A 13,006-nucleotide genomic window follows, 5' to 3' on the forward strand; every position below is an offset into this window, starting at 1 on the left:
AACTATGAGAAAAGTTGTGGTATGACTTTTGACCCATCATAGAACACAGCAAAGCAGTCACGCCAGGTGAGTGTGCGGAATGATTGAGTGCTTTCTCTATGCTGGACTAGAGAAAACTCCTCAATGGTGTAGTTGATGGAGAAGGTAGATTTAAGGAACGGAGCAATGAAGCTCGATTCCTGCTTCCCATAAGCGCCCATGTGGGCTAAGTCGCCAGGATAGGTTTTGGTGACTGTAAGTTGAGGTCCAACCTGAACTGGTTGCCTCTAGGAGGTGGAGTGCCATTGACGCGCAAACGAATGAGGACACCCTCGTCAATTTGAAGCCCTCTAGATGGTATGCTCTTTGTTAACTTATATGTATTTTTTTTTTATTATATTTTTCAGCAACAACAAACTCTCAAGTAAAAAGCCACAAAAATGGTTTGATTTTCAATTAGCAGCAGACCTATGCGAACTATATTGAAGCAAAGTACTTTTGTCCAGCTAAACTCAGTTTATGAATGAGAATAAAGTGCATATTATGAAAACGCAAAATGCAACTAAATAGTTATTTTTTAAATAATTTATGCATTCCATATACTTAAAGGTAAGTTAGATAAGACATTCGTTACTTGTTACAATTTTTCCCATTTTTTTTTCGAATACTATCTATTTAAAAGTATTACTAATCATAATTCGTAGATAAAGGAACACGAAGGGCAAGCGCATAAAAAGCAGAAGGATATTTAAATGCTCGTCATGACCGCTAAGTCAGGGTATCTGCAATAGAGAACTCCCGATAGGTGTAATCGGTCTAAAAGTAACTATTATATGTAATATAATCAGTTTTCTTGTTACAGACATTATGACGAATTTGATAAGAAGTGATAAATAATTATTTTTGAACGAAATATGCTTTCCGCATCTAAGATAGATTAATTTGATTGTAAATAAGCGTTATGCTTGCGAGGGTAACTGTTCTTTTATGTACAAAATATTTTGTTAACTGCGCAGAAGATATGTATGCGCAAAAAAATATGGCTATATTGTGTGTCGGAGACCATCATTGTTAGATTTTGTAGATGCATTTATTATATATATATATGTGTAAACAAAATTCATGTTAACTCTTTGTAATAACTAGCATTCATTTAAAAAAGGTCAATATCAAAATATATAAAATACGTGAAGTGAATGTTTTCAAAAAATCAATACTTATATATACACATTGGTATTAAATGTGCGGATCACAAAATACAAATTAATTTTTTAAGCAGTTGAAAACAAACAAAAACAACCAAAAAAAAAAAAACAAAAACAAAAGAACTATAAAAATGTATGGCCTATCTCCATCTGCGCTTGATGTTAATGTAAGTTTATTCTCGGTCCTCTTGGTAAAATAAAATTATAAACAATTTGTAAGATACCAATGTGTTAGTCAAAAGTGTCTGACTAGAAGCTACCCTGTACCGTAACACACATATTAACTTAATTATAGTTATTTATACATATTTACATTCGCATGGAATATACACACGCCCTCACACCAAAATTATTAAAACGAATTTCAACACGTATAGACATAATTTTAAAATGTATGTATAAAGTTAAAGCATAACGAATGCATTTTCATGCCCTAATGGACAATCTCAGAAGGCTTTGTTGCCGGCTTAAATGTGATTTGATAATCCTCAGCAATGTGCAGGACTCTACTAGTCAGTTGCTCCAGACAAATTGTCTTAAATATATAAATAAATATTGGGGACACTATTTTAGACAGATAATTGGCATCTACGCGAAATGTTTTGGCTCTTAACAAGACTTGATTAAATCGACAGAGCAGAGACAGAACATTTTTAATCAATTGTGGTTTGTTTTGTTATTTACAGAATCAGCGCTTTCGACTTCGTGATATTGACAACGAGCAAATTATGTCGACTTTTGGAAACATTGGACATACATTGAGTATATCTGTTGAACGATTTATTACAATTGGAGAGATAATTGCAGAGGAAAATACTGACATAAAAGTCGATATGTATGAGGCTGCTAGAGAAGCTAGGGATGCAGGTAAGGTCCATCATTTTATTGTGTTACAATATTATCGGTTGTTATTAACTTCGAAATATCTTTCGCGTTACGTGTTTCTATGCTTTATTGATTGATTGAGAACAACCCACCCCTGTTCGTTACCTTTTACTTCTCCTACCTATGTTCATTTTAAGATAATAGCTGCACCTTAATCCAACAAGGACGCGTCTGCACAAGACTACGCTTTCGCTCAATGCTGTCACCAAGGGTCGACATTGAGCTAGAACTCATAACGCTGACACGGATTAACGGGAGAACCCCATCAACTCGTTAGATATACTCTACTTTTTGGTTATCCAGTGGATGCCACGTCGCACGCAATCAAAGATTTCAGTCCCTTATCTCGCAGCGAAGAATACTGACGATACCCGAAACCGCTCAAAATTCAAAGACTAATCTCTTCAGGTTACCCCCTAGTCGTTCACTCCCGACTAGAGCCTCTTCCTCTTCTTATGGATCAAATCTATTAAACATCGGACTGCTATCTCAAATATTTTCCTTTACGAAGAATCTTGAAAAAAGGATTTTTGGGTGGAAACATTTTTTTGTTCGCCAGCCTCGGCAATTAGGAGCTTCATTATTCTTTAACTTTAATTCTACAAAATTTGGCGTACCGAAGACAGCCGTTCTTTATTGCTTGTCATTAATATGTAAAATAAGTTATGCTGAAATTTCAACATTATATTGGAAAATATCTTATACAACTAAAATTTTTCAACAACTTTTTCTTAATTTCTTTAAATGTATTGTCAAAATATTAAATATAGTCGTCTTTTGTTTTAGGAAAGTCCATTGAACAGTTATGTGACCCTTCGCCCTTAAGTGGAATGGAACTCCGGCATCATACTGAGCCGTTAAAAGATTACGGTGCTATTATACTGGCTGCCAGATCGCTTCTTTCATCAATAACACGAATTCTTCTGCTGGTGGACATAATTGTGGTTAAAAAGCTACTCACTGCAAAGAAGCGAGCTTCTGAAAGTTTGGAAAAGCTGGAGTCTGTTATGAATTTTACCGAGTTTGTTCGCGCGTTTTCTATATTTGGCACAGAAATGATTGAACTAGCTTACCTTACTGGGCACCACCGGAATTCATTTAAAGAAGAGCGGCGGCGTGCTCAAATGTTCTCGGCTCGTCAGATTCTCGAAAAGTCTATATCGATTTTATTGACATCATCAAAAAATAGTTTAATACACAGCGATTGTGTGATTGTTAAAGAAAATCGGGACACTGTGTTTTGCCAAATACGACGAGCAATGGATTTGATACATTTCGTAATAAAGGATAGTATTTTCGATTCAGCTAAGCATATGGCATTTCGTAATGCGCGAGGCAATTCGAATTATGAAAATGAAAGCATATATACGACAATAAAACGTATTGTAAATCTTATTAAGAAATTTAAACTACAATCAATACAATATGATTGTAACAGCAATAAGGAGGGAAACAATAATCCAGATGCGTTTTATCCCTTATTTAATGATGACGATTGGAAAAAAGAAGAGAACTTAGCTCCAATTGACGGTAGCCACATGATTAAAAATACAAATTTTAAGAAACATTTGACCTACGAAAGTCTGGACCTTAGTGAGGAGCTTTCTGTGGCTTTTGATAAGTTGTTTGAGAAAACGCACGATTTTACAGATTCTCCTTACATTAGTCATGAGCATCGCAAGAATATTCTAATCTACTGTGACAACTGTAAACTGCAGTTTGATATGTACCTCAATCATTTGAAAAAAGACTATCATGATAATAAAGGCTTAAGAGTGCCAATACAAGGCAGGGAACCAGAAATGAGTTTGCTTGAAAGTCTACAAGATTTGTGCAAGCAGCTTGTCATGTCTGTATCAAGCCAAATAGCTGACTTCAATGAATCGCTTAGCATTTGTACAAGGATTGTGAAATCGTTTTATGTTTTGGCAATGGCACACGATCTTGAGAATCTAAATCAGTGCTCTACCAAGTTTCACGACTGCTGTGATCATATTTTCGATATTTGCAAGTTGTTACAGCACATAGCACCAACGGAAGGACTTCAGGTTCATGCGAAATGTTTAGCGATTAACTTGCGCATCTATGGTCCACAAGTATTTGTTGCAGCTAAAATCCTTTGGAAATACACTAACAGCAGCGCAGCAAATGAAAATTTTGAATCATTTTTGGGCATGTGGAAGTGGTTAGTAAATGAGATTTCAACAATATCTAAAAAAATCCTTGCATCGGTAGACACAACTAAAACTGATATGGACTCTCAACTAGAGGTAAGCAAAGCAAAATCATCAATGCAACACCATTTCAAAAATTATTCCCATTATTTAGAAATGTGAAACAACAATAAAATCATCAAAACCACCTGGAACGTCCTCAGATGATAGAGAAATCGTGGAGTACTCAGGCATAGATAGTAAAAACAATGGAGATTCAAAATGGACAGAGGATCTATCAGATGACAACGACATATTGAAAAGAGCCAAAAATATGTCAGCTATGGCTTTTTTGATGTATCAATTTACGAAGGGAAACGGTTCTTTACGAACGACACAAGATTTGTTTACTCAAGCGGAATATTTTGCTGAAGAAGCCAACCGACTTTATAAAGTCCTTCGCCATTTTTCATATCAGGTATATCAAAATTATATGGTTAAATCGATCTATACATTTTCCAATTGCTAGATTTTTTTTATTATCCATTTGGTTAGGTATAATTATCATATCATTAATTGTTGAACCCATAAAAAGAATACAGGAAGAATCAGTCAAAAAACTAGCTTTGGCTAACGTAGCTCGTTTCCAAGCCATCGATAAAAATCGATAACGAAAATGTGTTTTCTGAGCAAATTCTCTTAAGTATTTAGAGCTAGAATATCTTTCATATTATCGCTTTCGCCACCCCCAACACCCCTCAGTCATAAATCAAATAAATAGATCAATTGAAAGTACCCAATAATTTCAGCCACAACTTTACTGATGTTGCCTGTTCGAGAATATACGAATATAAAGATCTTCTGCTGAAAGAAACACCGGAGTTATTAAGGAAAACATGTGGTTATATATATATTAGCAGACAACGTGTTTGCGAACGAAAGCGCAAATTGCAAAACTTTCTGCATTCATGTGCACAAATACAATTGCAAGTGCGATCGTGTCCTATGCTGTGCTCTGCTATTATAATTCAGTTTCTTTTCCTGGTATGGTTTGGAGTTTGAGGCGGTGGCAAGTTTTAATGGAGTTGCGAGTTCAAGTCCGGTACTGGGAACCAACTTTTTTTTAACATTTTTATTTTAAATGCGTTTCGTGTTGGTAGAAGAGGGTTTAGGGTTTCCCCTAGTCGGGAGCTCCCGACTAGAGACTCTTACTTGTTTTTAAATCAACTTGTTCTGTGATCCGACTTTAAGTCTCCAGCTCATACAGTTTTCGAGTGCGAGGCCTCCGAATTAGCTAGAGTTCAATGAAATGAAGAATGTTCAAGAAATCAGTATAATTGGAAAATATTTGTCATACTTGAAATTTTAAAAGTAAATATGTTTTTCAGGTACCTGCAAGTGATAACAAAAAGGATCTTCTAAGCATATTAGATAGAGTGCCAACTTTTGTCCAAGCTCTACAATTTACAGTAAAAGATCATACAGTCGGAAAAGCTGCAACATTTGTTAAAGTTGATCACGTCATAAGGGAAACAAAAAATCTTATGAATGTTATAAATAAAGTCGTCTCGAACTGTTTTGAGTGCGCAAACAAGGTAATTTATTTTGAAATAAAACTGTTTTCTTTTATACTCTTTTCACAAAGTAAGCGAAATATGATCCATTATTGCGGTTCAAGCTGGTAACACTCAAGATCCTACTCGATTAAATTTTACAAGGTTTCTTACTCAACCCTGGTTGCAGCTCAATTGAGTAAATCGATTATTGCGTCATAACGTGTTAAGTGTTATTTCGATTCTGATAAGGTCAGGTCTACAGACTTCTTGGGTAAGCCCACACGTCTTCTCCATTTGATCGTTATCTCTCAAGGAATTGAGCAACTGATAATGCTTGGTTGCAGCGGCGGTCGGCATGCCCTTTATACTAATCATTTATAATTATAAACTAACCATATTAGTAATTCTAAAACAATAACTTTAATGCCACCTTGACGTAACGATTTGTCGCCGCTCTGAGTAGCCGCCTCACATATGGTATAAAAATGGCCTTAAATACAGACAATCCAAATGAATTTTCAAATCGTCCAAATTAGTCCAAATCTGTCAACCTAGGCAAACCAATCTATTTTTTATTGTTTTGAATTCGCCAATGTTGTACCTGTTGAACTGAATAAGATTTTACTGTCTATCATTACAGTACAAACTAAATTTTACCGGTATTACGGGCGGACTTACATCTGGGTCCGTACGTGGAGATGAAAATCTTGCTGGTGGAATGTGTGACTCCAAAGGAACAACAAGCAGCACCGAAGGAAGCATGTGACATTATGGAATGGCTCGAAGAGCCAAAGGTGATGCCAGACGGACGAGAGTATCATTTTTATTGTTTTGAACATACCTTATAAGTGAGTGAATGTATTTGTACCATATTTTCTAAACTATATCATGAAGTTGAAAAAAACTCTGTCAAAGTATATGTTGCAAAATGTTGTAAAAAAAACTGTAATATACAACTATTTATTAAAAAAATTAGGCATTTAACTATAAACCAACGGTAAATAATCAAAAAAAATGAACGTGTCCTTAAGTGTTTGTTTCAAAAATAAATAAATTTTCTCTTGTGGTCAGATACCAATTAAAGATTAAATAAAAGTACAATTTTTCTGTTTGTGAAATGGCTCGTGTTCGTATTCTTTTACAATAAAGTGTTCCGGCCAGAACTCTTTACAGCAGATGTTTGCAAATAGTTTGGGTAGAACATTTATTTCGAATAGATGATATTTATTCATTTTTTTTTTATTTTTATTATTATTATTCTCGTTCCGATGTCAATAAGTCGGAACTTGTTTCAAGAGCAGACTTTATGGCTACCGAACTAGCAAAAAATATGAGCTTCTGTGTGATCGAAGTTGTAAGCTGATTATTCGCAGTTGAAGGCTTGCGACCAGTCCATTTCGCCCTAATCCTTTGTTCAAAAGTCGCAACTACAGTAAAAAGAACTATTCGATATGGCTATCGCATCTCCCAATAGCCCTGTGTAAGCCACGCAAATTTATTAGATAGGCAAAATGAGTGCAGGACCTGGTCCGTATTTGATCTGTATCAAATCTATGAAATAAATGGCAAACTGGCTGTTGCAAACTGCAAGTTTTAGCCGTCGGCAAAAAATTTTAACAGTTTTCCGTGCGTGGGTATCCACTTTTATACATACAAATATCTAATAGCGTTAGAAACTTAACGCTGATAAGAATACCCGGATGGATATTAAGCTTTATTAGCATAGTACAAAAAACTAACGTTAACATATGTTTCAAATCCACGTATACAAATTCATATATGTATGTATGTACATAGTACACATACATACATATATATATGTACATACGTAATTCCTACGCTCTGTTTGCTAAAGTATTTACCACATGTTATGGGAAATATGGTTAAAGTGACGCGTTAAGAGCAGAAAAAGTACATAAAACGTTATATTTAACAGAAATCGACTGGCAAATACCCTGTCTATAAAATGCAAGGCGCAAATTATATACATATATTTTTATCTATACTATATTTAAATACTTAATTATTATATGTGCTGGAACGGAATGGAATGAAATACGATTTGTTACCTTTAATATATTAAATTGTAAATTTAATAAATTTTGGGGGGAATTCATCTTCTGGCTGATGCTTTTGAGGTTTATTAAAAAGTAAATTCATATTCATTATACGTGATGAATGTGTATACTTATTATGATGTATGCCAGCTTTAAAGATGATTGAGCTTTTAAACTAAGCAATTGTCTCACTTTTTTAGACTGTAATGAAATGAATCCAAAATGAACCCTCTGCTATCAACACCAACCAAGTTCGCGGTACGAGCTTGTTTGCTTTAGCTTAAATAAACAAAATTTGAAAATCATACCCACAATTAATTTTCGATTTGCACAAAACTATTGGACCCATATACCCCATTTGCAATGGGTGCAGGGTATATTAAAACTGCCTTTATTCCTTACACAGGGTTACACAGAATAGAGTTCCACTTTGTTAATAATAACGGGTATTCTATTAAGAGACTTGCCCTAAAAACGTTTCATCATTTTGCAATGTTATGAACACCCTGTATCTCATTTCTAAGCCCAATATGGTATAAAATGAACAAACGTCATAGTGAATCCGGCAGTCATTTCTTAGATTTCATTGTGCGCTGTTAAGGAAATTAAATTTTTTTCATAACTATAAGGAATCCAAAATATTAAAGCATTTATAAATGTTTTTTTAACTATCAATTTTGCTGCTGATATGTACATTTTGTATATAAATATTAGTGACAAAAATTATCAAAAACTGTAGGCTGTGCAAATGAAGTAACTGAGCTGTTGATTTCCTTTAATCTGCAATATGGAAAACTGTCGTTCAATTTGCTTGGAATATAGTTGAAATTGTACATTCCATAAACTTTTTGTCCAGACAGACTGACTAATGACACATAGCACTAAACGATAATGGCTGCGAAAATCAGTGTACAAGTTTATAAATATAACTGCACCGCTTTAAACAGTGTCCCAATTATGTCTTCGTACAGCGACTAAGATATTCTTCGGTAACATAAATAACTAACTCGCAGAAGAGCAACAAAAATGTCTATCAATTAACTTTATTCAACAAAATATTGAAATTGTTTAATAATATAAAAGTTATAAATAAAAAGCAACAAAATGGCACGTTTTCGGCACCAATAAAGTTTTCGAACAATTAAACTAAAATCCGTGTGGACAGCCAATACTCGCGCCTTACTCTTGGCTATGAATTTTCTTACAGATATATTTTTTCCAGACCATGGATTAAATGAAGTATTATATGCCAATTGCAAAATATTGTTTGAATGCGCCAATCGAATATTCGCAGTTGCCATTGTGAATTGAATTTTTTCTCTACGAGTTTTCAAAAAACACAGTGCAGAAAATTCTGGACAAACAAATTAATATTAAAGCACAGTGCCCTCAACAGGCTATGCCCGCTTCACAAAGTTTTACGGATGTTCAAATTCGTTCACAAATAATGAGACATTGTTTTTAGAATTTAGAAAACTAAATTAAATATTACTACCAACGACTACCGCTCACCCTCTCATATCATGGGATAGCCAAATACTTTACAACACTTGACCTAACATAAGGATGTTACCAAATACAGCTCGTGGAAAAGGATATAGAGAAAACTATATCTTTAAGTCAACGCGAAGGACGATGCAGATGTCCTTTCATTTGAAATAACCTTTTCGTACTTTTCGCAGATCTATTGACGATTGATTGGGAAATAATGCTATGTTTATGCGGATGGTGTTATCATCTCATGAATCATGGGAGATTATGTTAGGCACTCTATGACATAAACTGAAGGTTTCGTGAGAAAAGCATTACTTTTCTAATGAAAAAGCAAAATATATACATATATTCTAGAAGCGAAATGTCTAATTTAATGACTACTTCTCAAAGCCTAAGAGTTTTGCTCAAAAAAAGGATTGAAATATCGTTTGCTTGCTCTAATACTTCTGAAATTAACGACGTTCTTACAAACGGAAAAGCGGACATTAAACTCAATGGGCTTAGCGTGAGCACCTGCCAGGATGGCTTAAGCTCACGGTTCTTATAATATGATTAATTAAGAGTCAATCAGCGCTCCCTTAGAACATCAATTCACCAGAGATCATGGATCACGGCACCCAGCTGTATCACGCCACTCCACGTCGAGCAATTTCTCGACCCGCACTTAGCTGTTAAGCCCCAACCATAACGAAGTTCACCGAAGAGCCGACACCAAAATCCAGGGCTCCAGATAACCCATGGCACCATATTATAAACCTCTGGTCAGGCCTCGTACCAGCAAGGATACTCCCAATTTTAACTCGAAACAGCTAAAGGTCGTCAATCCCAAAGATTAAACACTGCTGCATGAAATAGAAAGAAATTGACGAAAGCGCCAATACACAGATGGAACTGTATACGCCATGTTCGTGAGGCCTATTCCTTCCTTCAGTCCTCTGGTCAGAGCTTATAACCTGAAAAGATACTTCCAGTATAGCGCGAAAAAATGGACAGGCAGACCGACATGGCTAAATCGGCTCGACTATTAATGCTGACCAAGAACATATATACTTTATGGGGTTTTACCCATTTTAAATGTTTATAAAATATTTTTAGAAGCCGTTAACAATTACCACGGATAGCATTCACTGGAAACATCAATATTCTGAGAGCCGCTGTAAATGTCGTTGCTGGAGCCTCCGGCCTTGAAGACTTTGAACAACTTAATCACCTCAAGTATTGAAATTAAAAGTTCGTCCCATGCGCAAAATGGTTCATAGAAGTGCACAATAGTATTATCACTTTCGGCTGATTTGGTTATTTGTTCTTGCACTCTTGTTTCTAAGTGCGTGGGACATAATTTTAGTTTCGAAACTTAAGGCGACAAAATTGTCCGATTCACTGGCAAAGTTAAAAATATAAGATCCGATATTCTTGATTCCACAAATTTAGAGAAAATACAGAAATAACCTGTTAATGGAAATGTGGTCTCCAGTATTTCGTAGACGACGTTGTATAATACATAATAATAGCATATGTCAATGTTTTATAGACAAAACTCGGACAAATCTCATCCGATTTTCACGGGACTTGGGTCTATGTTCATGGCTTGGGCTCTATATCAATTTCGCATCTAAATCTGGCAACATTTTTCTTGTTTCTAGGTTTTGTAACTTATTTTCAAAGCCTATATAAGAACCTTATGATTAAGTGTTTCAGTGATTTGGGATATTTCGCCCGTAACATGAAAGTTTTTTTGTTACCGTCCGATCGGTTTCAAAGATCTTTGAGAGAAATTATTTTATACGTAATGCCGGGGTATTCCCGATAGTATAATATATTCTATTCAGAAAGCTTTATATCAAATTTGGTTCTTATAACTTACGAAATTTGCTTAAAAACAGTTTACCGATATCGATTTTCTCGATGGCTTGAAAACTGGGCAAGTTATTGGTTATTGAAAACAAACTCGAACGGCGCAAAGTCTCTAGCTCTTATAGGCTCTGAGATCCTTGTGTTCATACATACGGACGAATAGACGGACGGACGAATGGACATGGCCAGATCGAGTCGGCTATTGATACTGATCAGTAATATATATTTTCATGTTCAATGGGTTCAGGGTATAAAAAGGTCTGGGCAATCAACAAAGTTCGAAAAGGATACTTCGTACATTGATTGATATTGAATTGACAATTGAATGATATTGTGTATGACAACCATAGAGCCAAATGTGAGATTTGGGGAAGCCGAAGTCTACTTTGTCCTAACTATAAGCTCGTTCCGAAGAATAACGACGCCAAAATTGCTGTTTGACAGCCGTGATCTGATCGTAATAATCTAGGTAGGAGACGTTGTTGGTGATAATGTCACGATCAGGCAAGCGCGCGATGAATCTCCATTTAGAAAGTGTCCTGTAGTGAGAGCGCCAAAGTCATTGGGATCAGATGATAGCGGTGACATCGGACGAGAGTTGAGTACTGCTTCTATCTCAACGACAGCGGTGTTCAGCTCCTTAAAGGTGAACCGGGTATTCGCGAGGTTACGCACCAGCAGAATATTCGCGCTCTTAACAGCAGAATCCCAAAAACCGCCAAAGTGGAGAGCAATAGGTGGAATAAATTGAAAAGTTATTTCTTCAGTGAACAATATGATAGGATGGCATCTTGAATACTAGGGTTGAACATGATCTTCTTCGACTCGAGTAGTAGATGCTCCGACATTGTTTGTGGCATTGTCAAAATAGATCTGAGAGACTGGTCCATGACGAGCATCCATACGTTTCAACGATTCCAAAAACTTGTTCGATAAAAGATCTCACTTAATTTTAATGTAAACTGCCTTTACTTAATGCAGACAAATATGCAGATATATATGATTTTTTATGCGAGTCCGTGCAACGCACAAGCACGCAATACCTATAATTTCGCTAATTTCGTGTGCCCACCTTACCCATATTTATATTTAATATTTGGTTTACTGAGGTGGGTGGATAGAAAATCGGGTTAAGGGATCGTGTTTTAGACTTTGACTCGTCCTTTATATATTTGTTGCACATATCAATATAAAAATATATTTAATACCAAAGTTATAAATTAGATGTTTTTGTTTCCTGGCAGACACAGAAAAAATTGAAATGGAGTTTAAAAAAATCTGTGTATCTATAAGTTCTAAACTTGGACTTACGGAATACTTTGAGTGGGGGTTTTTATTAACTAAAAAATAATATTGACATTTAATATCATTTGTTTAACATTGACCTCGGCTTATAAAATAATTTTCTATCGACCCAACTTGAATGCATATTTGCACATATAATAATATACATTAAAAAATAATACATTTTATATTAAAAGCGTAGAGTCGTTAGTTTTTAACATTAATATTCCGATATTGAAAATATATTATTTCTTCAGATATTTGTTATTAATTTTTTACTTTTGTATTTTTATTTATTTTTTATTCAGATGTTTCAACTGTACAAATATATATTGGCTACTACAATATTCCTCAGACATCCAGAGAATTTATTTTAAATAATATTTACAACTTATTTTCAAAAATATTATTATCATTCCCACAAAGGGAAAAAGGTTATCCAAAAAGGAATTTGCAATCAACGTCGAAGCGTAATTTAGACAGTATTGGTGGGGGACACTTAATAAAAAAAGCTGACTATTATTGATAGAAAATTGATT

At 35.0% G+C, this 13,006-nt stretch overlaps 1 protein-coding gene across 4 annotated transcripts; it reads left to right on the plus strand.

Annotated features, from left to right (window-relative positions):
* The first annotated feature begins 318 nt into the window (after window positions 1-318).
* On the plus strand, window positions 319-13,006 carry alpha-Catr (alpha-catenin related). 4 transcript variants are annotated; one of them, XR_010436827.1, is made up of 7 exons: window positions 1,205-1,351; window positions 1,871-2,051; window positions 2,856-4,339; window positions 4,398-4,700; window positions 5,611-5,817; window positions 6,419-6,626; window positions 12,776-13,006. XR_010436827.1 is itself a non-coding variant. In XM_064687075.1 (6 exons), exons 1-6 carry the CDS (start codon window positions 334-336, stop codon window positions 6,542-6,544), a joined length of 2,304 nt encoding a protein of 767 aa, XP_064543145.1. In that variant the 5' UTR covers window positions 319-333; the 3' UTR covers window positions 6,545-6,843. The 4 variants fall into 4 exon arrangements, 3 of the variants coding, with proteins under 3 accessions (XP_064543145.1, XP_064543144.1, XP_064543143.1); XM_064687075.1 differs by lacking the exons at window positions 1,205-1,351; window positions 12,776-13,006 and adding an exon at window positions 319-336 and having other exon boundaries at window positions 6,419-6,843; XM_064687074.1 differs by lacking the exons at window positions 1,205-1,351; window positions 12,776-13,006 and adding an exon at window positions 553-588 and having other exon boundaries at window positions 6,419-6,843.

Source organism: Drosophila montana, unplaced genomic scaffold (genome assembly GCF_035044405.1).
Source record: "Drosophila montana isolate Dmon_TW-CO22-7 unplaced genomic scaffold, ASM3504440v1 contig_3200_1, whole genome shotgun sequence".
Taxonomy (NCBI): Eukaryota; Metazoa; Arthropoda; class Insecta; order Diptera; family Drosophilidae; genus Drosophila; species Drosophila montana.